We start from the raw sequence: 23,321 nt of genomic DNA, 5'->3' as shown, positions 1-23,321 counted from the left end.
AAAACGGCGCCCTCTGGTGGCAGCGCTCTGTAATAATAGCGCCCTCTTTGTGGAAGCGCTCTACAATAATAGCGCCCTCTTGTGGCCGCCGTGTAAATTGTCGGCGGAGTTTCCTGTTGAGTTTCCCTGTAGAGAAACGGGAACTCCTCCCGACGTCCGCCTGTGTGTTACTGCAGAGGCGGAAAGACAGGATTTTAACGCGTTTTACAGCAAAGTTTTTAGTAAAAAAATCAAACACCGAGGCCTCGGGGGATAATATTTACTCCAGTTAAGACTTTTGTCTTCGTTGTGACGGCGTCAAATGGAGCATTAATTCAGCGGGACTTCATCGGTTTATCCCTGGAAAAATTTAAGGGTGGGTATCTGACCTGTTTTAGCAGCCAGGAAAAAAGTTTTGCTCATTCCAGTTTGGGTGTTGTCTCTGGTGTTGGTCGAGATTTTTCTCTCTCTTCGAGTTTTCAGGTGGAAAGACGTGTAACTGAATGTTTTTGCTTATAAAAGAGAGAAAGTCTGAGCAGTTTAGATCATAGTTTTTGTTTGTAAAGCGCGTAGCTCATGCTAGGCCTCTGTGTGTAAGTCTGAAAATTCAGCTCGAGCTTTAAAAGTTCGATTACAGACACAATAATGAGATAAAACTGCACTTTTCTGCACTGTTAGCTTTATTATAATCTTTTAAGGACCATTTTATGTCCCAGTTGTGTGTGTTTCCTAACTGCGAGCTATATTTTAATCACAATTCATTGCAAAATAATCTGCTAACTTTTATTTTCTCATTAAAAGTCTGTTAAAATTATGATTAAAGTCTATGAATTTCCTATTAAAATTTTTAAAGATGTTAAAATAAACCAGCTAAACAAATCCAGTGATTATAAAAAATCCTCCTGAACTGGTTTTTGCTCTTTAGGTTGAGTTGCTCCTCCAAACTCTCCAGCAGAAAGAAAATCAACACCTTCCAGCGGTTGATTATTTATTTATTAAAGTAACGAAATTTTTGTATCTTTTATTCATTTTTGTTCAATATAACGTTGGGGAATGAGTTAGTTCCTGTTCTTATGTGTGTTAGAACAGCTAGAAATAACTCTTCTCTCAGTTTAACACTCACTCTCTCGAATCTGGCCTAAAGAGTCGTTTTCTATTCGACTCGAAGTCACCTGAATCGGTTCATGAATTGTTTAGAGTCGACTCTTGGTTACAAAACGTTTCACTTTTTTTTATTATGACTTTATACTTTAAAATGTGATCGTACTGACCAGCTAGTGATCTGTAAGATTTATGTCAGATCATGGATGTGGATTTTTTGGTCCTTGCTTTGAATATTGTGTAATGTTTTCCCTGATTCAGGTGGAGTTGCTCATAAGAATCGACTCACTGTGTATATTTTAGTATTTTCTTCCAACCTCTTGGAGTGTGTTTGAGTCAAACCCTTTGTGTGTGTGTGTGTGTGTGTGTGTGTGTTTTCTTGGACTCGATCGCAGGAACGGAATCAGACATGTAAGTGCAGCTGCTAAACTGAGCCAAAGGACAGAGCTGTAGAGCTTCATGTGTTGAACGAATAAGAGCTGGATAAGAAGTACAGAATATGAATCAAATGAATCAGAATCATGAATTTTGGATGAATTAAATGAATCAGAATTGTGGATTTGGTATGAATCGAATGAATCAGAATCATGAATTTTGCTCTGATTCACTGTCTACTGACGGCCTGATGTCTGAAAGCGCTCTTTCGTTCTCTAAATAAACTCCAAAACTCCTTGTTCACTTTTAACAGAGGAGTTTAAGAAACAGGAAGTGACTATGCTGTAACATGAACAGACGGTGAAGGAGCTGTGATATTGGCAGTGTTTGGATGGTTTGTGTTGTGGATTAATCTGGTCTGGTCGTGATTCCTGGACTCCTGGATGCTGCTGATGAAAGTAAAGAGTAAAGGTGTATTTAAAATTTTGGTTTCTTCAGGTCTCTGCTGCCCTGTGGGTTTGTGTAGAGACTTTTGTTGATGTTTTTAATGCCATTGTGCTTTCAGCCCTGCCTCCTCCTCCTCCTCAGGAAGTGTGTGTGAGTGAATCTGTAAGGTGTTAAATCTTCACAGCTCTTCTACACTGAAACTGAAGAAAAGGCGAGTTGTGAAGATGTGTTTCTGTTTCTGCTCACAAATGTGTTGCATCTTGACGCTCGGAGTGCAGTGAGACGTGTGGAAATACCTGCATGCTGGAGGAAACTGTCTCTCTCCCTCTCCATCTGTCTATCTGTCTGGCTCTCTCTCCATTTATTGCTGTGCATATGTGTGAACGTGTGTGTGTGTGTGTGCATATGTGTGAATGTGTTTGTGTGTGTGTATATATATATATAATGTGTGTGAGTGTGTGTGTGAGCGAGAGTGTGAAGCGTCTGATCCGGTGTGACCCCCGGCGGATATTCAGATTGTCGTGATTGAAGTTGTTTTGTCTTGGTTTCCATGGCGATGTTTCAGGATGTTTACGTTACAGAGTCAGGGGCGTCGTCTTTCTTTCATTTTCACAACAGCTTTAAGATGGAAATCTCGACCGAGTCGTCCCGCAGACTGGCGCACTCTGTATCAGACGGTATCAGACCTGTGATCGTAGCACAGCTCAGACGTTCAGCTTAAACACCAAAAACTCCAACAGTTACGTCACAAATTTTCCAAAAAGTACGTCTAGTCTTTCTCGGAAAAAAAATAATATATATTTTACATTTATAAATATTCAATCATTCATTTGAACTTTTTATTTTTCTGTTATTTCTCCGGGTCGGAATAAACTCTTCTGCTGATCATGAGCCAAAAAGTTTCATTTCAGTGTAAAAATAATCCTTTTAAAGCAGAATTTCCGGTCATGTTCACCAACATTAACACTTTCTGAGAGAAATCTTTAAAGATTGAAGAAAAGATATTTTTTCTGTTTGCAAAAATCAGTCTTTTTTTTTGTTGTTGTTCAACATTAGCCCTCTAGCATGTGCATTCGTCAGACAGTTGAATGATCGATGAAGCTCCGCCCCTTTTGGATCTACAAAATGATTGACAGGAGGCTCATCCAAACACGGACAAGCGACTTTATATACTTTTGCTAATCCAGTGTTGGTTATTTTTTCCTCATTCTTCTACACTAATTATTTACAGAAGTAAGAATTCAACTCTTGCACCATTAGTATGTGTTTGTATTGACCGCATTGTGCTGCAGAGCCGGTGGTGGATTTATTGCGATGTGGTCAGCAGCACTGGACCTGCAGAGCCTGCGCAGAGGCTACGTCTGGTTACTGAACTTCCTTCTCCTTTTTTTTTTTTTTAGCTAAACTCCAAAGCCTGATGTGAGACCAGACTCTTGACCAGATTTAAAAAGAGAATAGAGAAATGTCACTTTAAAAAATGTAAGTTATTAACTTTATAAAGTTTCTTGACCCTTCAGCGGTGAAGATGTCCATCATTCTGCAGGAAGACGTGGTTAGCGACTGTTGTCTTGTTGTCTTGTGTTTTGAGGAACACCTCCAAAGCTGCTTCCTTTTTTCACTCTGATGCATGATTTTCTCTGTTTCCAGAATTAAAATAATAATCTCTCAATGACCCACTAACAATCTGACCAATCGTTAGAGGAGAAAAAACAAATTGCAGTCTGAAACCACACACTTGTTGGTTTAATCGCTTGATCTTCTGTCTATTTTAAGCTGCAGATTGAGGAAGTGAGTCAGTTTCAGGGGTGTCGTGAAGCGTAGCTGTGTGACAGCACTGGAGTTCTCAGAGGCCTGTGTTGCCCTGAGGGTGAAGAACGAGAAGAATCTCCACACCTGCTGATTACAGGCTTTAAATAAATAACAGACGGCTCCACCTGTGCTGACGGCCACTCCTAGCTCTAATCACCTGACGGGAGGTGCTGATTATTTCTCCATCACTGCAGCTCAGACATTTTTTATTATTAATGACAGTTCGAGCGGATATCAGTTATCGTTTCCATAGCAACGGGGGCATGTACGGCGGACGCTTGACTTTATAAACTCCTTTAATCGATGGACGTTTTTTTATTGTTCACGGAAGGAGTCTCCAGTTCCAGAGTAACGCTTCATCAGGAATTTTTCATCAGGATATTCGATTGTTTATTAACTTCGAGAGGGAACGACTGTTTATAGCTGCTGTAATGAACGATGTTCAAAAGAGAGTTTGACGTATTGTTGTTTTTATTTATTTTTTGTCTAGAATCATGACGACCACAGTGTCTCTGGAGGACGCTCTGTCCAATGTGGACCTGCTGGAGGAGCTTCCACTTCCAGACCAGCAGCCCTGCATTGAACCCCTGCCCTCATCTCTCATATACCAGGTCATTAACACACACACACACGTCTTTAACAGCAGTAACACTACACTGAGCTGTTGTCATGATGTTGTCAGCTGTTGTCATGATGCATAGCTTCAGTTTGCATTTCTTTAGGAATTAATTTTATTTATTTAATATCTTGAAATTTGGGTTGTAATTTTTATTCATTTGTTTAATTTAACAAACAAAACAATTAGCAGCAAAATAAATAAATATAGGATGCAAAAAGCAAAACATACTTATTTATTTATTTATCTATCTATCTTTTTATCTATTTTAAAAAATATTTTGAATTTTTATTATATCCTGAAATCGTGTTTGTATTTGTTTTCCTATCTTAAAAAAATTTCTAGCCTGAGGAATGCAGGAAACATCTTTTTAAATATAGATATTTTTTACTAATTTATTTAATTTAACAACTAACTAACTAAATAAATAAATATAGGGTGCAAAAAGAAAATTAATTAATTTATTTATCTATCTATCTGTTTTTTAAAATATTTTGAAATTATATAATATCTTGAAATTTTAGTTGTATTTTTTTTCTAGCTTAAAAATTGTTCTAGCCTGAGGAATTTAGGAAACGTCTTTTTAGGTGTCGATATTTTTTATTCATTTATTTAATTTAAAGTAATTATTTAAGAACAACAATAAATAAATAAATATAGGATGCAAAAAGGAAACATACTTTTTTAATTTATTTATTTATCTTTTCTTTTTCTTTTCTTTTTCTTTATTTTATTTAACTTTCTAACCTGAGGAATGCAGGAAACATCCTTTAAATATAATTTTTTATTCATTTATTTAATTTAACAACAACGATAAAAAAATAAATATAGGAGCAAAACGTACTTTAAACCAAAATTGATTTATTTGTTTACTTATATTTGTTTCTTTGTATTTATTCCAAATTGTTTATTTTATTTATTTATATATAAAAAGGCAAAAATATAAATGAAATATAAAATTTTAAAAACTATTTCTGTTCATTTACGTAACAAAAAGAAATAAAATAATTGTGTAATTTAATGATGTAATAAATACAAAAGGAATGAATTGATGTTTGGTTTTAATTCATTTCTTTTCATTTTTATTTAGTCGTTGTCTTTGATTTAATTTTATTTTTGTATTTTGTTTTAGTTTCTATTTATTTCTTTATTGATTATTGGCAGTTCAGGTTTTATTTGTTTTTCCCAGTAATCCTGAAATGTGTGTAGATGTAAATTGTTGACCTGGAGGATTGTGTGACATCATTATCTTTGCTTTATTTGGATGTTTAGATGTTTATTTTTTTATTATTAATTTTGTCGATGTTCTTCCATCAAACAGCCGAACTTCAACACCAACTTTGAAGATCGTAATGCGTTTGTGACCGGAATCGCGCGCTACATCGAGCAGGCCACCGTCCACGCCAGCATGGTAAACCTCGCTCTGACCCGCCTCAGTGTCTGCTCCATCTGACTCGGACTCACCTCTGTGTCCACCCTGTCCTGTCTCTGACTTCTGTGTCCATCCTGCCCCATCTCTCTCTTGTCTCTGTATCCACCCTGTCCTGTCTCTGTGTCCACCCTGCCCTGTCTCTGACTGACCGCTGTGTCCACCCTGTCCCGTTTCTGTCCCGTCTCTGTGTCCACCCTGTCCCGTATCTGTCTTGTCTCTGTGTCCAGCATGTCTGCTTCATCTGACTCTAACTCACCTCTGTGTCTACCCGTCCCATCTGTGTGTCCATCCTGTCCCGTCTCTGTGTCCACCCTGTCCTGTCTCAGAACCACATCTGTGTCCACCCTGTCCTGTTTCTGTCCACCCTGTCCTGTCTCTGTGTCCACCCTGTCCCATCTCAGAACACGTCTGTGTCTTGTCTCTGACTCGTCTCTGTTTCCACCCTGTCTCATCTTTGACTTGCCTTTCTATCCACCTTGACTTGTTTGTGTCCATCCTGTCTCATCTCTGACTCGCCTCTGTGTCCAACTTGACTCTCATCTTTGTCCACTCTGTCTCATCTGTGTCCTCCCGATTAGTCTGTCTCACCTGACTTGTTTCTGTGTCTGCTGTCTCGTCTCTGTCTGACCTTTATGTCCACCCTGACCTGTCACTGTGTCCACCCTGTCTCTTCTCTGACTCACATCTGTTTGCATTAAACCTTAGCAAGTATTTGCAAAACATTAGCGTAAGTATTCACCCCCTTAAACATCTCCATGATTTGCAGTCTTATGAACTGAAGTCACCCTGACTGGGACTGTAGATCATGAATCTACACCGGATAGCCTTTAATATCGAAGTGAAGGATCGTTCACTCATAATGACATGAGTGCCCTTAAAGTCTTATTGTCCAGTCTATGGTCAGTACTGTGGTCCATGTCAAATGATTAAATTCTGTGAATCATTTTCACTTCAGATGAGTTCTGAATGACTCGTCCCAAATCTGTCTTATCAAGAGGGTCAGGTGACTGGTTTTATTTAATCTGATTGGTCGGTTGGACTCATCTGAGCAAATGCATCAGTTAGTTCATATCTTGCAGATTCTAGAGGTTTCTTATTTCCCCTTTTTCAAAATCTGTTTCTAGTCTCAGAATAAGACATGACCTGAAATTCTCAGTATGATGCTACCGCCACCGTGCTTCCTATTCTTCACTCCTAACATTATTTTCTTTGTAAATAACTTTACAAACTATTTATCCTCCCTGCTTTAACACTGTGGAGTGTTTTCTACACAGTGTACGGAGCTGTTGCTCATTAATATTGGCACCCCATGCTTAAGCTACGTTGCAGTCATTTATGATGTGTGTGTTACGTATACAAGATGTTTTTGTTTGTGTACAGAATGAGATGTTGGAGGAAGGGCAGGAGTACGCTGTGATGCTTTACACCTGGAGAAGCTGCTCCCGAGCCATTCCTCAGGTAACACACACACACACACACACACGTTGCTTGTGGTGGCTTTTTGTTTTGCATTTTCATCTCAACATCCTTCCTTTAGGTGAAGTGCAATGAGCAGCCCAACAGAGTGGAGATCTACGAGAAGACGGTGGAGGTGCTGGAGCCCGAGGTCACCAAACTGATGAACTTCATGTACTTCCAGGTAATGGTCACTGATGCCCGGTTGTCTTCACGGTGATCACATGACCGAAGGAGGACATGAATAATGATTTTTCTTTCCCAGCGCACTGCTATCGATCGTTTCTGCGGCGAGGTACGCCGTCTGTGTCACGCCGAGCGAAGGAAGGACTTCGTGTCCGAGGCTTACCTGATGACCCTGGGAAAGTTCATCAACATGTTTGCTGTGTTGGACGAGCTGAAGAACATGAAGTGCAGCGTCAAGAACGACCACTCGGCCTACAAACGGTGTGTGTTACACAAAAACAAAACAGCATAAAGAAACTACAGATCTCTCTGAGGAACTCTGACTGGAGGAGAATTCCTAGTGAAGGGGTTGTTTTGTGTTTTTTTTTTCCTGGTTGTAAGTCAGGAATTATGAGTTTTAGTTATTGTTTCTTGCTGGCTAACTTCATAGCTGTGGTCTGAACAGGGGAAATAGCCAAATTGGGAGAATATAGGTTTAAAAAAAATGCATCAGCCTGAACTTTTCCTTCAGTATTCTCCTTCAGCTAGGTCTGTAGTCCTCACATTCCGCAAACACGGTCCAGCACACTGACCACAAGCTTTTAGTACATTTGCGCTGTCCTCTAAATACTCCTTCAGACTGATATTTTGAGTTTCTGAGGCTCATGGCTTGTGTGTATGTGTCATACTGATCATGTTTAAAGATAACAGATTAATGCATCACTTCCTGTATTACAAGTACAGTGCTGCTAATAAACAGTAGAGGAAATAATATATCCTCTGATGCCTTCTGTCAACGTTAAATAACCGTTTACTTACAGAAAACTTCACCGTATCAACATTATTGACTAAATGATCTTGATGGATCTCTGTGAGTAAACTGTTTTCCATCCATTTGCTATAAACCCATTTGCTTTTCCTTTAAACTGATAAATGTGTGGTTTCTCGTGAACACGTCAGTGAATCGTAATGTAGCCTGATCTCCACTAGAGGGCGGTGTGGCGCCAGCTCATCCTGCACTTTACCGCCTCTCACCTCTGACCCGATGTTCTCACATGCTCTGTTTTCATTCCTCTGAATAATTCAGGGCTCTATATGATCAGCGACACCCGTCTCCCTCACCCTGATAACGTATCAGAACCAGCCCGTTAAATAGAGCTGGTAAAGAAAATGATTTCATATTTTCTGACCAATCAGAATCAAGAGTTCAGCAGCACCGTAGTAATGACATCCTGCAGAACATCACATATCAGTGGGAGTTTAATAATGTGTCACTCTCCTCTCTCTTCCCTCTGACAGAGCGGCACAGTTCCTGAGGAAAATGTCCGAGCCGTCTTCCATACAGGAGTCTCAGAACTTATCCATGTTCCTGGCCAATCACAACAAGATCACACAGGTACCACGGCTCGCTCACCTGAGGCGTCTACGCCGTACCGAGGTTCTGCTAGCTAGCTTGTTTAAACGTGTGTGTGTGTGTGTGTGCTGCAGTCCCTCCAGCAGCAGTTAGAGGTGATTAATGGTTACGAAGAGCTCCTGGCTGATATCGTCAACCTCTGCGTGGACTACTACGAGAATAAGATGTACCTCACGCCTGGCGAGAAGCACATGCTCCTCAAAGTAAGACCCCCCCCCCACACACACACACACATTAATTTTATTTTATTTTATTTTATTTTATTTTATTTTATTTTATTTTATTGTACTGAATTTATTTATTTTATTTTTTTATTGTATTTACTTATTTTATTTATTTGTTTTTCTCGTATTTAATTTATTTGTTTTTGTTTTATTTAATCATTTATTTATTTTTGGACTGGGGATTATAATCACCTTCCTCGTCTTTGCAGGTCATGGGCTTTGGGTTGTATCTGATGGACGGGACCAACAGCAACATCTACAAACTGGACGCTAAGAAGAGAATCAACCTCGCCAAAATCGACAAATTTTTTAAGGTACTGAGGAAAAGAGCAGAAGAAGCCGTGAAATATAAAAATAAATAAATGAATGAATAAAGACAACCAAAATAGTTTAATGATTATTTATTAAAATAATACAAATTATATTTATTTAAAATTTTTTAAATGTTTTAAAAGCCTAATTTTACTTGTATATAGTGTATAAATGTGCAGTAACTAATATGAACAGGAGAAACAAATAATTGTTAAATATTTTTTTGCCTTTTGAAATATTAGTCATGTGCTTAGAACCTTTCTGAAAATAGTGCAATCAGTATATGAATGTAAATAGCAAAAACATTTTCATTCAAATAGAATTTATTTATTTAAAATAAATGATATGAATAACAATGTTTGACTAATTGTTTATTTTATTTATTAATAAATATTTAATATTCAAATATTAATTTATAAATATTTATAGTATTTGTAAATATATATATATTATTTATATCATTTATTTAAAATAAATGATGTGAATAACAATATATTGTAGATAAAAATAGAAATGTTTTGACAAGTAAGGGAATTCATTTCCCAAATAAATAAATAATATTTCTTGATAAATAATTATTAATAAATATAATAAAATACAATAAAATAAAAAAGCTAGTTAAACTAAGCCGGTTGTAGCCGGATTATGACTCCAGTGTGTTTTGTAGCAGAGTTTTTCCATATTTCATTTTGAACTCATTTTAAAATTTTATTATAATCGTTCATTTTCTTTCCGATGTGAACTGCAGCAACTGCAGGTCGTGCCTCTGTTCGGAGACATGCAGATCGAGCTGTCCCGCTACATCAAGACCAGCGCCCATTTTGAAGAAAACAAATCCAGGTAAGAAGAGTAAAATCTCATTAAAACTACCTGCATTCATGTCACTACACATAGTGCTAAATTTTTTTACTCATTTATTTTTTTGGAATTTATATAGGTCAAAAAATATTTTCTGACAATAAAAAACAAAATGGCGTAGCAGTTATGTGATGTTATAATGCGTCTGTTTACTAACTTGTATGCAGATAAGTCGAATTTGAAAATGAATAGGTTTTATGATGCTAAATTGATAAAATTGTCATCAATGATGATAATAATAATAATAATAATAATAATAATAATAAACATTATATTAGGTTTGAGGAAAATTTCCTATGAAGACAAAGCAATGGGTGTGTTTTAGTCTGTATTAACTGGTTTGTGTGTGTGTCTCAGGTGGTCTTGCACATCTACAGGCAGCAGTCCTCAGTATAACATCTGTGAGCAGATGATTCAGATACGTGAGGATCACATGAGGTTCATCTCTGAGCTGGCTCGCTACAGCAACAGCGAGGTCTGACCCTCCACCAGGCAGCCATTTTTTTCTCCCTCAGTCGTTACTACATTTACGTTTAGTTTACAACTTTTATGCCAGACGTCCTTGTTCCAGAGCGACTCTTAGACATGTTGCTGCTCCTTACAGACCGAATGGTGCAGATGTGAAGTAATAAATCTCTGAATTGTGGCTGATGAAGTGATTTTGAGTGATTAAGTAATTGTTTTAATTCTACTGTATTGGTACATCCATCCATCCATCCATCCTTCTGTCCATCTGTTCATCCATGTATCAACACCTATTATCTGGGTTGTGAGAACAGAGGAAATTCTGTATTTATGTGTAATTTAAGTATTTACCTATTTAGCATTAAGCTTGCAATTGAATTTGCTGTGTGTGTGTGTGTGTGTGTAGGTGGTGACAGGATCAGGACGCCAAGAGGCCCAGAAGACGGATTCAGAGTATAAGAAGTTGAGTGATCTGGCCTTACAGGGTCTTCAACTGCTCTCTCAGTGGAGTGCTCAAGTCATGGAAGTGGTGAGTGTGTGTGTGAGTGAGTGTGTAGATATCTGAGTAAGTGAGTGTGATTGTGTGGGGAGGGTGTGTGTGTGAGAGAGAGAGAGAGAGAGAGAGAGACATATGCACAACTGTCACATATCTTCAGCATGGTGAAGGCTTTCTCCAAAATATATCTTTTTTTTTTGGCAGTATTCATGGAAGTTGGTGCATCCTACAGACAAATATTCCAATAAGGAATGTCCAGACAACGCAGAGGAGTACGAACGAGCCACCAGATACAACTACACCAGCGAAGAGAAGTTCGCTCTGGTGGAGGTCAGTGTCTGATACTCAAAAAAGTGTAACTGTGTGTGTGTGTATGGATTTGAGTGACTGAGGCTTTGCTTCTGTTTGGGTTCAGGTCATTGCCATGATCAAGGGGCTGCAGGTGCTGATGGGTCGTATGGAGAGTGTGTTCAACCACGCCATCCGCCACACCATCTACGCCGCCCTGCAGGACTTCGCCCAGGTCACACTGCGCGACCCTCTGAGGCAGGCTATCAAGAAGAAGAAGAACGTCATCCAGAGGTGTGTGTGTGCAGAGACTGTATATTTCCCTGCAAAACATTTTAAATGTGTTCTAATCATTTACCTTAAAGGTACATTTTGATTACACAAAGAATTTATAGGAACATACCCACAATAGCTGATTTATTAGGAACACCTACGGATCATACAGTTATCACCTAGGATTTTTACACACTCTAAAGTCTCTGAAGTTTACACAGCATGGTGCAGAAAGCAAAAAACATCCAGCAGATTGCTGATATGAGCTGCTCAAGCTGTCAGGAAGGATACAGTAACTCGTGTATATCCACTTTGTACAACCGTGATGAGGAGAAAAGCATCTCAACCACCAGACTCCTTTGAACCAGACTCTAAGGCCAGAGTATGCACAGAAATTGGATAGTTAGATTGATAGATTGGAAAAACTTTGACACTTGTGGACCTTGAGGATAGTCTCTCTCTTAAATAAAGATACTCTTTATATAAATGTTGCCAATGTTAAAGGTCACATGGCTATGCTGACCTTACACCTGGTCCATCATCATCATCATGCACTTCATAATCTTTAACAAGCATTAAAGATTCTCACTGAAGGTTTAATTTGTTGTTACAGCGTCCTCCAAGCCATCCGTAAGACCATCTGTGACTGGGAGACGGGACGAGAGCCCCATAACGACCCGGCTCTGCGAGGGGAAAAAGATCCCAAAGGAGGGTTTGATATCAAAGTGCCCCGTCGCGCTGTGGGTCCTTCTAGCACTCAGGTGTGGTCTTCGAATTTATCTGTTGATCGATGTCCAAACAGGTGACTTTGAGCTTTGCTTATCAGTCTGATTAATCCATCCCTGTGCAGCTCTACATGGTGAGGACCATGCTGGAGTCTCTGGTAGCAGATAAGAGCGGCTCTAAGAAGACACTGCGTAGCGGCCTGGAAGGACCGACCATCCTGGACATTGAGAAGTTCCACCGCGAATCCTTCTTTTACACTCACCTGCTCAATTTCAGCGGTAAGAACCCTGTCTGCTATTAGCAAGGAATCCAAACTAGACCTTGATACAGGTCCTGCAGAGGTAAATGTGTGTGTCCTGTTCCAGAGACCCTGCAGCAGTGCTGTGATCTGTCCCAGCTGTGGTTCCGTGAGTTCTTCCTGGAGCTCACGATGGGTCGTCGTATCCAGTTCCCCATCGAGATGTCCATGCCCTGGATCCTCACCGATCACATCCTGGATGTGAAAGAAGCCTCCATGATGGAGTATGTAACACTGCTGTGTCTAAAAAGATCGAAACATAAAGATCAGACTCGTGGGAAATATTTCATCTCATTCATTTACAATTAAATATAAATGACTATATTTGGGTTTATTTTTTATTTGTAAAAACATTTTTATTTATTGATTTTTTTTAAAGGTAAATATTACTCTATATATATGTATATAAAAAATATAGTAGTACAGAGGATATACACTCAGTACAGAGGATATACACCAGTCAGGCATAACATCCATTATGACCAGTGAGAGGTGAAGTGAATAAGACTGAGTATCTCCTCATCATGGCACCTGTTAGTGGGTGGGATATATTAGGCAGCAAGTCAACATTTTGTCCTCAAAGTTGATGTTAGAAGCAGGAAAAATGGACAAGCGTAAGGATTTGAGCGAATTTGACCAAAAGGACCAAATTGTGATGGCTAGACCACTGGATCAGAGCATCTCCAAAACTGCAGCTCTTGTGGGGTGTTCCCGGTCTGCAGTGGTCAGTATCTATCAAAAGTATCCTGTAAGTATCCTTTAAGTCACCATGGAGGCCCCACCTTGCAACTTACAGGACTTAAAGGATCTGCTGCTAACATCTTGGTGCCAGATACCACAGCACCTTTTGGGATCTAGTGGAGTCCATGCCTCGACAGGTCAGGGCTGTTTTGGCAGCAAAAGGGGGACCAACACGATATTAGACAGGTGGTCATAATGTTATGGCTGATGGGTGTATTAGTGGACCATCATGTTCAGCTTCTCCATGTGATGTCACGTCTAGGGACATGATCTTTCTCAGAAATATTTAATGAAGACATTGCATTTTGATCGATATTTTTGTTTACATTTGTATGAGCAATTATTAAAAATGTATGTTATAAGGTACACATTTAGTTTGGAGCCTTTTTCTTCAATCCACTGGTGATTAGTGATGTGTTTATTGAGCAGCTCTTGACCTCCACAGGTACGTGCTGTATTCTCTGGACCTGTACAATGACAGCGCGCACTACGCTCTCACCAAGTTCAAGAAGCAGTTCCTCTACGATGAGATCGAGGCTGAGGTACCAGAGTTATCTCAGACACTTCTACTATTATTATTATTTACAAATGAAATAAAAAGCACTAGAGAAAACTTTTCTTTTTATGGACGTTATCTATTAATTGTCACAGTATATGGAGTCACTGATACAGATTGCTTCTTCCTCTTTTTCTTCTTCTTCTTCTTTTCAGGTGAATCTCTGCTTTGACCAGTTTGTCTACAAGCTCGCTGATCAAATCTTTGCCTACTACAAGGTTTTGGCAGGAAGGTAGGTGGAAAAAGATCAGCAGGAACGGTATCCTGTATCCGTGTGTGTGTGTGTGTGTTTATCAGGTGACCTTAGTGGCACAAATAGTGATAAACTGCTCGACATCCAATTAAATCATCTAACAAATAATTGTTTATTTTATGTTTAAATTATTTAAAAGCATAATCAGTTTTAGGGTATCACAGGTGGTTGCTAGGATGTTCTTGGTAGTTGCTAGGGTGTCTTAGGTGGTTGCTACAGTATCCCAGATGGTTGCTATATGGTTGTTAGGATGTTACTTTCAGTTGCTAGGGTATCTCAGGTGGTTGCTACAGTATCACACGTGGTTGTTAGGGTAGCCCAGGTGGTTGCTAGGTAAATTCCTTTTATTTAAATCGATACATTTTGTAGACTTTATATAAAATCATGTACCTTGGTGTGTTTCAGTAACCCTGTCCTCCTTTTTCTCCGCAGTTTGCTTCTGGATAAGAGACTCCGAGCGGAGTGTAAAAACCAGGGTGCCAATATTCCATGGCCTCCGTCTAACCGCTACGAGACGCTGCTGAAGCAGAGACATGTCCAGGTGTGGATTTATTGTGTGTGTGTGTGTGTGTGTGTGTGTGTGTGTATGAGTGCTCACAATGTGTATATTTGCCTGACTTGTATTTATTTATTTTTTTCTTGCAGCTCTTGGGTCGTTCCATTGACTTGAACCGTCTCATTACTCAGCGAGTGTCCGCTGCTCTCTACAAGTCCCTCGAGCTGGCCATTAACCGCTTTGAGAGCGAGGACCTCACCTCCATCGTGGTATGTTCTGTAACTCTGTGTTAACAAAACCGAGGCGACTCTGGACTCGCAGTGAAAACGTAGCATCGTCCAGAAGACCGTTTCAAAATGGTCAAAAATTATGATTTATCATCTGTCCACATCAAACTTGTTTTTTATTGACATGACACACATCTGTCTGTCCATCAGGAGTTGGAGGGTTTGTTGGAAATCAACCGAATGACCCACAAGCTGCTGAGTAAGTTCCTGACTCTGGACAGCATAGACGCCATGTTCCGCGAGGCCAACCACAACGTCTCCGCTCCGTACGGCAGGATCACGCTGCACGTCTTCTGGGAGCTCAACTACGACTTCCTGCCCAACTACTGCTACAACGGCTCCACCAACAGGTACTCCACTTCTCCCAAACAGAAATAAAGGAGACAATTTATAACCTGCTCACTTTGACACACTACACACAGAATCGTCACACCGTAAAATGGAGAACGCTAGAGGAACGTTTAAATGTGATGCTCTCTACCTCCATGATTTACTCCATCTCTTCCTTTCTGTTCCAATGGAACACTGAACAAATGTTAATGAGTAAATAGACACTGTGAAAGATTTAAAACAAACAAAATGAGAATGATGGGCAGATTACATGTAAGAGATAACTAGCGAAGAGTGGAGGCTAGGGAAGGAGGGACGGATGAATGGGTTGATGGATGATGATGTGGATGGATGATTATGTGGATGGATGGATGTATAATAGGATGGGTGGATGGATGATCATGTGAATGGATAATAGGGTGGATGGCTGGATGGATGGCTGGATGGATGATCATGTGGATGGATGTATAATAGGGTGGATGAAATCATGTGGCTAGATGGATGATGATGTGGATGGATGGATGATCAGATAGATGGATGATCATGTGGATGGATAGATAATTGGATGGATGGATGAGCATGTGGATGGATGGATGATGAAGGAGGATGTATAAAAGTGTGGAGGGATGGATGGATGGATAATAAGATGGATGGAGGTTTGTATGGATAATCAAATGGATGATCTGTAAGAAATGTTCTGTTTATGGCAGAAAGTTGTTTAACAGACGTGTTTGTGTGTGTTCAGGTTTGTTCGTACAGTGTTGCCATTCTCTCAGGAGTTCCAGAGAGACAAGCCGCCCAACGCTCAGCCTCAGTACCTCTACGGCTCAAAGGTCAGAACTTTATCTCTCTCTCTCTCTCTCTCTCTCTCTCTCTCTCTCTCTCTTGATTAGAGTCTAATCCAACCCCTCATTACTCTTTCTCCTCACCCAGGCATTGAACTTGGCCTACAGTAGTATATACGGCTTCTACCGGAACTTTGTTGGTCCTCCTCATATCAAGGCCATGTGCAGGCTGCTGGGGTACCAGGGCATAGCTGTGGTGATGGAGGAGCTGCTGAAGGTGGTCAAGAGCCTGGTAAGGAGCATGTCTTTAGTGTGTATGTGTGTGTGTGTGTGTATGTGTGTGTGTGTGTCTTTAAAGGTGATGTTTAAGTCAGAGATCCGGGATACTGTGATGTTTTTACTCTTAATACAATATCGAGTGCTTGTGGTGCTCCAGGAAACACTCAGATAAGGTCTTGTCTTCATCACAGCTCCAGGGAACCATTCTGCAGTATGTGAGGACTCTGATGGAGGTGATGCCAAAGATCTGCCGCTTGCCACGCCACGAGTACGGCTCTCCAGGTCTGAGATTAAACTAAATACTGATTCAGTGTGTGTGTGGTGAGGCAGTGTTGAACAGGGGCAGTGTGTTGGTGAGGGTGTGTGTGTGTGTGTGTGTGTGTGGAGTGGAGTGGAGTGGAGTAGTGTTAATGAGGTTGTGGTGTGCTACAGGCATCCTGGAGTTCTTCCACCACCAGCTGAAGGACATAGTGGAGTATGCTGAACTGAAGACTGTGTGCTTCCAGAACCTGAGGGAGGTCGGCAATGCCCTGCTCTTCTGTCTGCTCAGTGAACAGAGTCTGGTACGTGACAGCCTCACAGAAAGAGAAAACAGACAGAGAGAGAGAGAGAGATACACACAGGCAGAGAGAGAGAGACACGGACAGAGACACATACGCAGAGAGAGAGAGAGATACACACAGGCAGAGAGAGAGAGACACGGACAGAGACATACACAGAGAGAGAGAGATACACACAGGCAGAGAGAGAGAGACACGGACAGAGACACATACACAGAGAGAGAGAGACACGGACAGAGACACATACACAGAGAGAGAGAGATACACACAGGCAGAGAGAGAGACACAGACAGAGACACATACACAGAGAGAGAGAGATACACACAGGCAGAGAGAGAGACACGGACAGAGACACATACACTGAGAGAGAGCGAGAGATACACACAGGCAGAGAGAGAGAGACTCGGACAGAGACACATACACAGAGAGAGAGAGATACACACAGGCAGAGAGAGAGAGACACGGACAGACGCACACACTGAGAGAGAGCGAGAGATACACACAGGCAGAGAGAGAGAGACATGGACAGAGAGAGACACAGGCAGAGAGAGAGAGACACGGACAGAGACACATACACAGAGAGAGAGAGATACACACAGGCAGAGAGAGAGAGACACGGACAGACGCACACACTGAGAGAGAGCGAGAGATACACACAGGCAGAGAGAGAGAGACTCGGACAGAGACACATACACAGAGAGAGAGATACACACAGGCAGAGAGAGAGAGACACAGACAGAGACACATACACACAGAGAGAGAGAGATACACACAGGCAGAGAGAGAGACACGGACAGAGACACATACACACAGAGAGAGAGAGATACACACAGGCAGAGAGAGAGACACGGACAGAGACACATACACAGAGAGAGAGAGATACACACAGGCAGAGAGAGAGAGACACGGACAGACACACACACTGAGAGAGAGAGACACGGACAGAGACACATACACAGAGAGAGAGAGACACGGACAGAGACACATACACAGAGAGAGAGAGATACACACAGGCAGAGAGAGAGACACGGACAGAGACACACACTGAGAGAGAGCGAGAGATACACACAGGCAGAGAGAGAGAGACTCGGACAGAGACACATACACAGAGAGAGAGAGAGACACGGACAGAGACACACACTGAGAGAGAGAGACACGGACAGAGACACACTGAGAGAGAGCGAGAGATACACACAGGCAGAGAGAGAGAGACATGGACAGAGAGAGACACAGGCAGAGAGAGAGAGAGAGACACGGACAGAGACACATACACTGAGAGAGAGAGATACACACAGGCAGAGAGAGAGAGACACGGACAGAGACACATACACTTACAGAGAAAAAGAGAGAGACGAGAGAGGGAGAACACAAATATAGAGAGACACAGACAGAGAGAGAAAGAAATGGACACTCACAGAGACACACACACAGCCAGAGAACCCACTTAAACACACACACACTCACAGAGACACACAGCCAGAGAACCCACTTAAACACACACACACTCACAGAGACACACAGCCAGAGAACCCACTTAAACACACACACACTCACAGAGACACACAGCCAGAGAACCCACTTAAACACACACACACTCACAGAGACACACAGCCAGAGAACCCACTTAAACACACACACACTCACAGAGACACACAGCCAGAGAACCCACTTAAACACACACACACTCACAGAGACACACAGCCAGAGAACCCACTTAAACACACACACACTCACAGAGACACACAGCCAGAGAACCCACTTAAACACACACACACTCACAGAGACACACAGCCAGAGAACCCACTTAAACACACACACACTCACAGAGACACACAGCCAGAGAACCCACTTAAACACACACACACTCACAGAGACACACAGCCAGAGAACCCACTTAAACACACACACACTCACAGAGACACACAGCCAGAGAACCCACTTAAACACACACACACTCACAGAGACACACAGCCAGAGAACCCACTTAAACACACACACACTCACAGAGACACACAGCCAGAGAACCCACTTAAACACACACACACTCACAGAGACACACAGCCAGAGAACCCACTTAAACACACACACACTCACAGAGACACACAGCCAGAGAACCCACTTAAACACACACACACTCACAGAGACACACAGCCAGAGAACCCACTTAAACACACACACACTCTCAGAGACACACAGCCAGAGAACCCACTTAAACACACACACACTCACAGAGACACACAGCCAGAGAACCCACTTAAACACACACACACTCACAGTCCTGTTGTTCTCTCTGCTTTTATATTACTTATCATTAAAATTAATGTTTATTTGTACACACACACACACACACACACACTATAATAACCTTGGCATGTGTTGTTACAGACACATTGTGTGTATGTACTTTGTGTATCTTGTGTGTGTGTGTGTGTGTGTGTGTGTGTGTTGTGATCATGTGATATTTGACCACAGCTCCACCTACCTGCTACCTGACCTTCACCACAAAACCCCTTATGTAGAGAGTTGTTGTTCAGAACATTAAACCCAGCGATGCTTTGCACAGTTTATCACACAGGGGTTTGGTTAGTGTGGCTCAGTGTTTGCATTTGCATGACTCTCACACTCACACACACACTCTCTCTCACACACACACACACACACACACTCACACTCACACACACAGAGGTGTTTGTTAGCAGTTTTATCAGTGAGGACTCACACACGTGTCACATGATTGAGTATGCACTGCTGGAGTTTTTCTGCTCTTGAATGATGTTGTTCATTACTTTTGTGTGTGTGTTTCTCTGCAGTCTCAGGAGGAAGTGTGTGACCTGCTGCACGCTGCACCATTCCAGAACATTCTGCCCAGGGTTCACGTGAAAGGTAGGCGAACAGTCCTGATGTCTGTAGGTCACTAGGGTCTGGGGAAAGAGTGTGTGTGTGTGTGTTGGTTTGAAATGACAATGGGCTGTGGTCATGTATGTGAAACTGGTCTAAGCCCCGCCCCTTTCCGTTGTGCAGAGGGTGAGCGGTTGGATGCTAAGATGAAGCGGTTGGAGGCCAAATACACCGCGCTGCACATGGTGCCTCTGATCGAGCGTCTGGGAACTCCACAGGTGGGCAGATGTTCACTAAAAACGTTAAATAGAGCAGGAAGCCAGCCAGTTGTCCATCTATAGATATATCTGCCTAATTATCCATCCAGTCATCCGTCTATCCACCCATCAGTCCATAGATTTATCTGTCCATCCATCCAATCATACATCTATCCATACATCCATCCAGTCATCCATCCATCCATCCATCCATCTATTCATCCATCCATCCATCCATCCAATCATCCATTCATTTTCCATCCATCCATTCATCCATACAATCATCCATCCATCCATCTATCCATCCAATTATCCATCCATCCATACATCAATCCATTAATCTATCTGTCTATCACTCCATCCACCACATTCTCTCAGACAATCTAATAATATATCCATCCATCCAACTGTCATATATATCCATCTATATATCTGTTTATCACTCCATCTGTCGATCTGGTATTTTCTTTCCATCTGTCTGTGTATCATTTTTAAAGCACTGTACATCAAATTATTTGAGTCTATTTTATAAGTTGTCATGAAAAGAACTCTTATTATTCAAACATTATTAGTTACAGAATTAATGAATCCAGCTCTTGATTAGACGTGAGGTTTGATTGATCTCCTGCCTTCAGGTTCATTTTACATGGCATCAAGTTATAGGTGTTTTCTTTTTCTCTAAAAAGTAATGAATTATTAAAGAATATATTTAAATCTATCATGAATTATTCAGTAATCATTTTTTTCACAGTGATGTTTAGTCAGTATGAAGGTGCACCTGAAGAGCGTGAGAAACAGGAGATAGTTGCTGGTTTCTTGCCTTTATGCAATTGTTTCTCATTCCTTAATGAATTAAAAATGAATAAAGCTGTGGTGTAGGAGAAATAACACTTCTGACTTTTATTCCTTTTCTCTCATTAGCAAATCGCCATCGCTCGTGAGGGCGACCTGCTGACCAAAGAGAGGCTATGCTGCGGACTGTCCATCTTCGAGGTCATCCTGTCCCGCGTCCGCGGTTTCCTGGATGACCCGATATGGCGTGGCCCGTTACCTAGCAACGGAGTGATGCACGTGGACGAGTGTGTGGAGTTCCACAGGCTGTGGAGCGCCATGCAGTTTGTGTACTGCATCCCTGTCGGAGCTCATGAGTTCACCGTGGAGTGAGTGTCTGATCCCGTCCATCCGTGGAGTGTTTGTTTAGAGAGTGTGCGACTCAGACACGTGCTGTTTCTGTTCTCCAGGCAGTGTTTTGGCGACGGGCTGAACTGGGCCGGCTGTATGATCATCACCCTGCTGGGGCAGCAGAGACGCTTCGACATCCTGGACTTCAGCTATCACCTGCTCAAGGTCCAGAAACACGACGGCAAGGACGAGATCATCAAGAGCGTGGTGAGTCTGAGACGAGATAGCTGCTGGAACCGCGTCAGAATCGCTGCTCTTCCTCCATTTATTTATTTCATGACCTAGCTAACTTCTAGCTCTCCATGTCTGCTGATGATGAACAAAATTGTTGGTTCATTAAAGAAAGAAAAATCCACAGCAGATTATGTGACCTTGCCCAAAAAGCTCCAGTTTTGTCTCATCTGTCCAAAGGACAAGCCACAAAGCTTCTTTGCTCCATCTGGTGCAGGGTGTCTTGAATCTCTACAGGGTATAATGAAATCTCAGGACTATAAAGGCATTCTGGAGTGAGATGTGCTGCCCAGGGTCAGAAAGATTGGTCATGGGTCCTCTAACAGGATAATGACCCAGCTAGAAACACCCAAGACTGGCTAAGAAAACTTGGCTAACAAAACACTGGACTATTCTGAAGTGGCTCTGAGCAGTGACCGGTGAAGTGAATAAGACTGATGATCTCCTCATCATGGCACCTGTTAGTGGGTGGGATATATTAGGCAGCAAGTCAACATTTTGTCCTCAAAGTTGATGTTAGAAGCAGGAAAAATGGACAAGCGTAAGGATTTGAGTGAGTTTGACCAAAAGGACCAAATTGTCATGGCGGATAGACCACCGGAAACTGCAGGTCTTGTGGGGTGTTCCCGGTCTGCAGTGGTCAGTATCTATCAAAAGTGTTCCAAGGAAGGAACAGTGGTGAACCGGCGACAGGGTCATGGGAGGTCAAGGCTCATTGATGGACGTGGGGAGAGAAGGCTGGACCGTGTGATCTGATCCAACAGATGAGCTACTGTTGCTCAGATTGCTGAAGAAGTTAATACTGGTTCTGATAGAAAGGGGTCAGAATACACAGTGCAGGACAGGTCAGGGCTGTTTTGGCAGAAAATAGGGGGACCATCAGTAGGATTTTCTGCAAATTTCCTGTCATACAGTCGTGAGTTTTCAGTACACCTTCATTATTATTATTATTATACTTTTTTTAAACGGTCATCTCTTTTCTTCTCCAGCCTTTAAAGAAAATGGTGGACCGCATCCGCAAGTTCCAGGTCCTGAACGATGAGATCTTCGCCATTCTGAACAAGTACCTGAAATCCGGAGACGGGGAGAACATGCCGGTGGAACATGTTCGATGCTTCCAGCCACCCATCCACCAATCGCTGGCCAGCAACTGAGGCTGGTCCCAGGTTCCGGAGTAGCTCAGTGAGGTGGCTTAGTTACAAAGCCTTAACAAATTTAATCACGCTGGAAAAAGACCTTCCTTCCTTTTTTTGTTTTTTTGGGTGTCATTAGGACCACACATTATTACACGCTTCACCTAAACCTCTAATGTTGTGTAATGGGACCAGGAAATTCTCAGAGTTAGGTGGGAATTCTGTTTCTGAAGCAATCACTGAAGCCTGGAATTAGATTTCTGTGCAACGGGGTGGTGAAGAGGAAGAAGAAAGAAAACAAAAGTGTCCCGGGTTTTAAACAGTGTACACATACTGTATGTGCCTTATTCAGCTCATTTTTTTTAGTAACATGCTAATCATTTGTTTGTTTTATACTTATCGGAGAAGTGGGTGAAAGAAACCGAGCGGCTTTCTGCGAGAGATTATTTAAGTGTTGGGTTTATATTCTTCTATCGTGTTTTTTTCAGGTGGTTGTTGGAGCAATTGAGTGCATGAAGACCTTTATTTTTTTGTTTCCTCTAGTATATTCTTAGAAAAAAAAATAACCAAGTGCCTAAAAAATGTGCCTTTTTTGTATTTGATTGTAATCTGATTTTTAATTCAATAAATATAGCAATTTATCATTAACTTGCTTCCACC

At 41.5% G+C, this 23,321-nt stretch overlaps 1 protein-coding gene across 1 annotated transcript; it reads left to right on the top strand.

Moving 5' to 3' along the window:
• Nucleotides 1–119: 119 nt before the first annotated feature.
• Nucleotides 120–23,309, top strand: cyfip1 (cytoplasmic FMR1 interacting protein 1). Its single transcript, XM_058402046.1, has 31 exons — nt 120–355; nt 4,202–4,322; nt 5,649–5,738; nt 7,140–7,217; nt 7,297–7,398; nt 7,480–7,661; nt 8,679–8,775; nt 8,868–8,996; nt 9,227–9,331; nt 10,078–10,169; nt 10,545–10,662; nt 11,059–11,181; nt 11,353–11,478; nt 11,564–11,730; nt 12,323–12,470; nt 12,560–12,713; nt 12,801–12,957; nt 13,920–14,016; nt 14,186–14,262; nt 14,716–14,824; nt 14,929–15,048; nt 15,217–15,416; nt 16,142–16,229; nt 16,330–16,473; nt 16,652–16,742; nt 16,893–17,023; nt 19,831–19,903; nt 20,042–20,136; nt 21,037–21,275; nt 21,357–21,504; nt 22,518–23,309. The coding sequence occupies exons 2-31, from the start codon at nt 4,206–4,208 to the stop codon at nt 22,680–22,682; spliced, it is 3,762 nt and encodes a 1,253-aa protein (XP_058258029.1). The 5' UTR covers nt 120–355; nt 4,202–4,205; the 3' UTR covers nt 22,683–23,309.
• Nucleotides 23,310–23,321: the final 12 nt, after the last annotated feature.

Source organism: Hemibagrus wyckioides, linkage group LG11 (assembly GCF_019097595.1).
Source record: "Hemibagrus wyckioides isolate EC202008001 linkage group LG11, SWU_Hwy_1.0, whole genome shotgun sequence".
NCBI lineage: Eukaryota > Metazoa > Chordata > Actinopteri > Siluriformes > Bagridae > Hemibagrus > Hemibagrus wyckioides.
The sequence above is the reverse complement of the archived record's forward strand: the minus strand, read 5'-3'. Positions and strand labels throughout refer to the sequence as shown.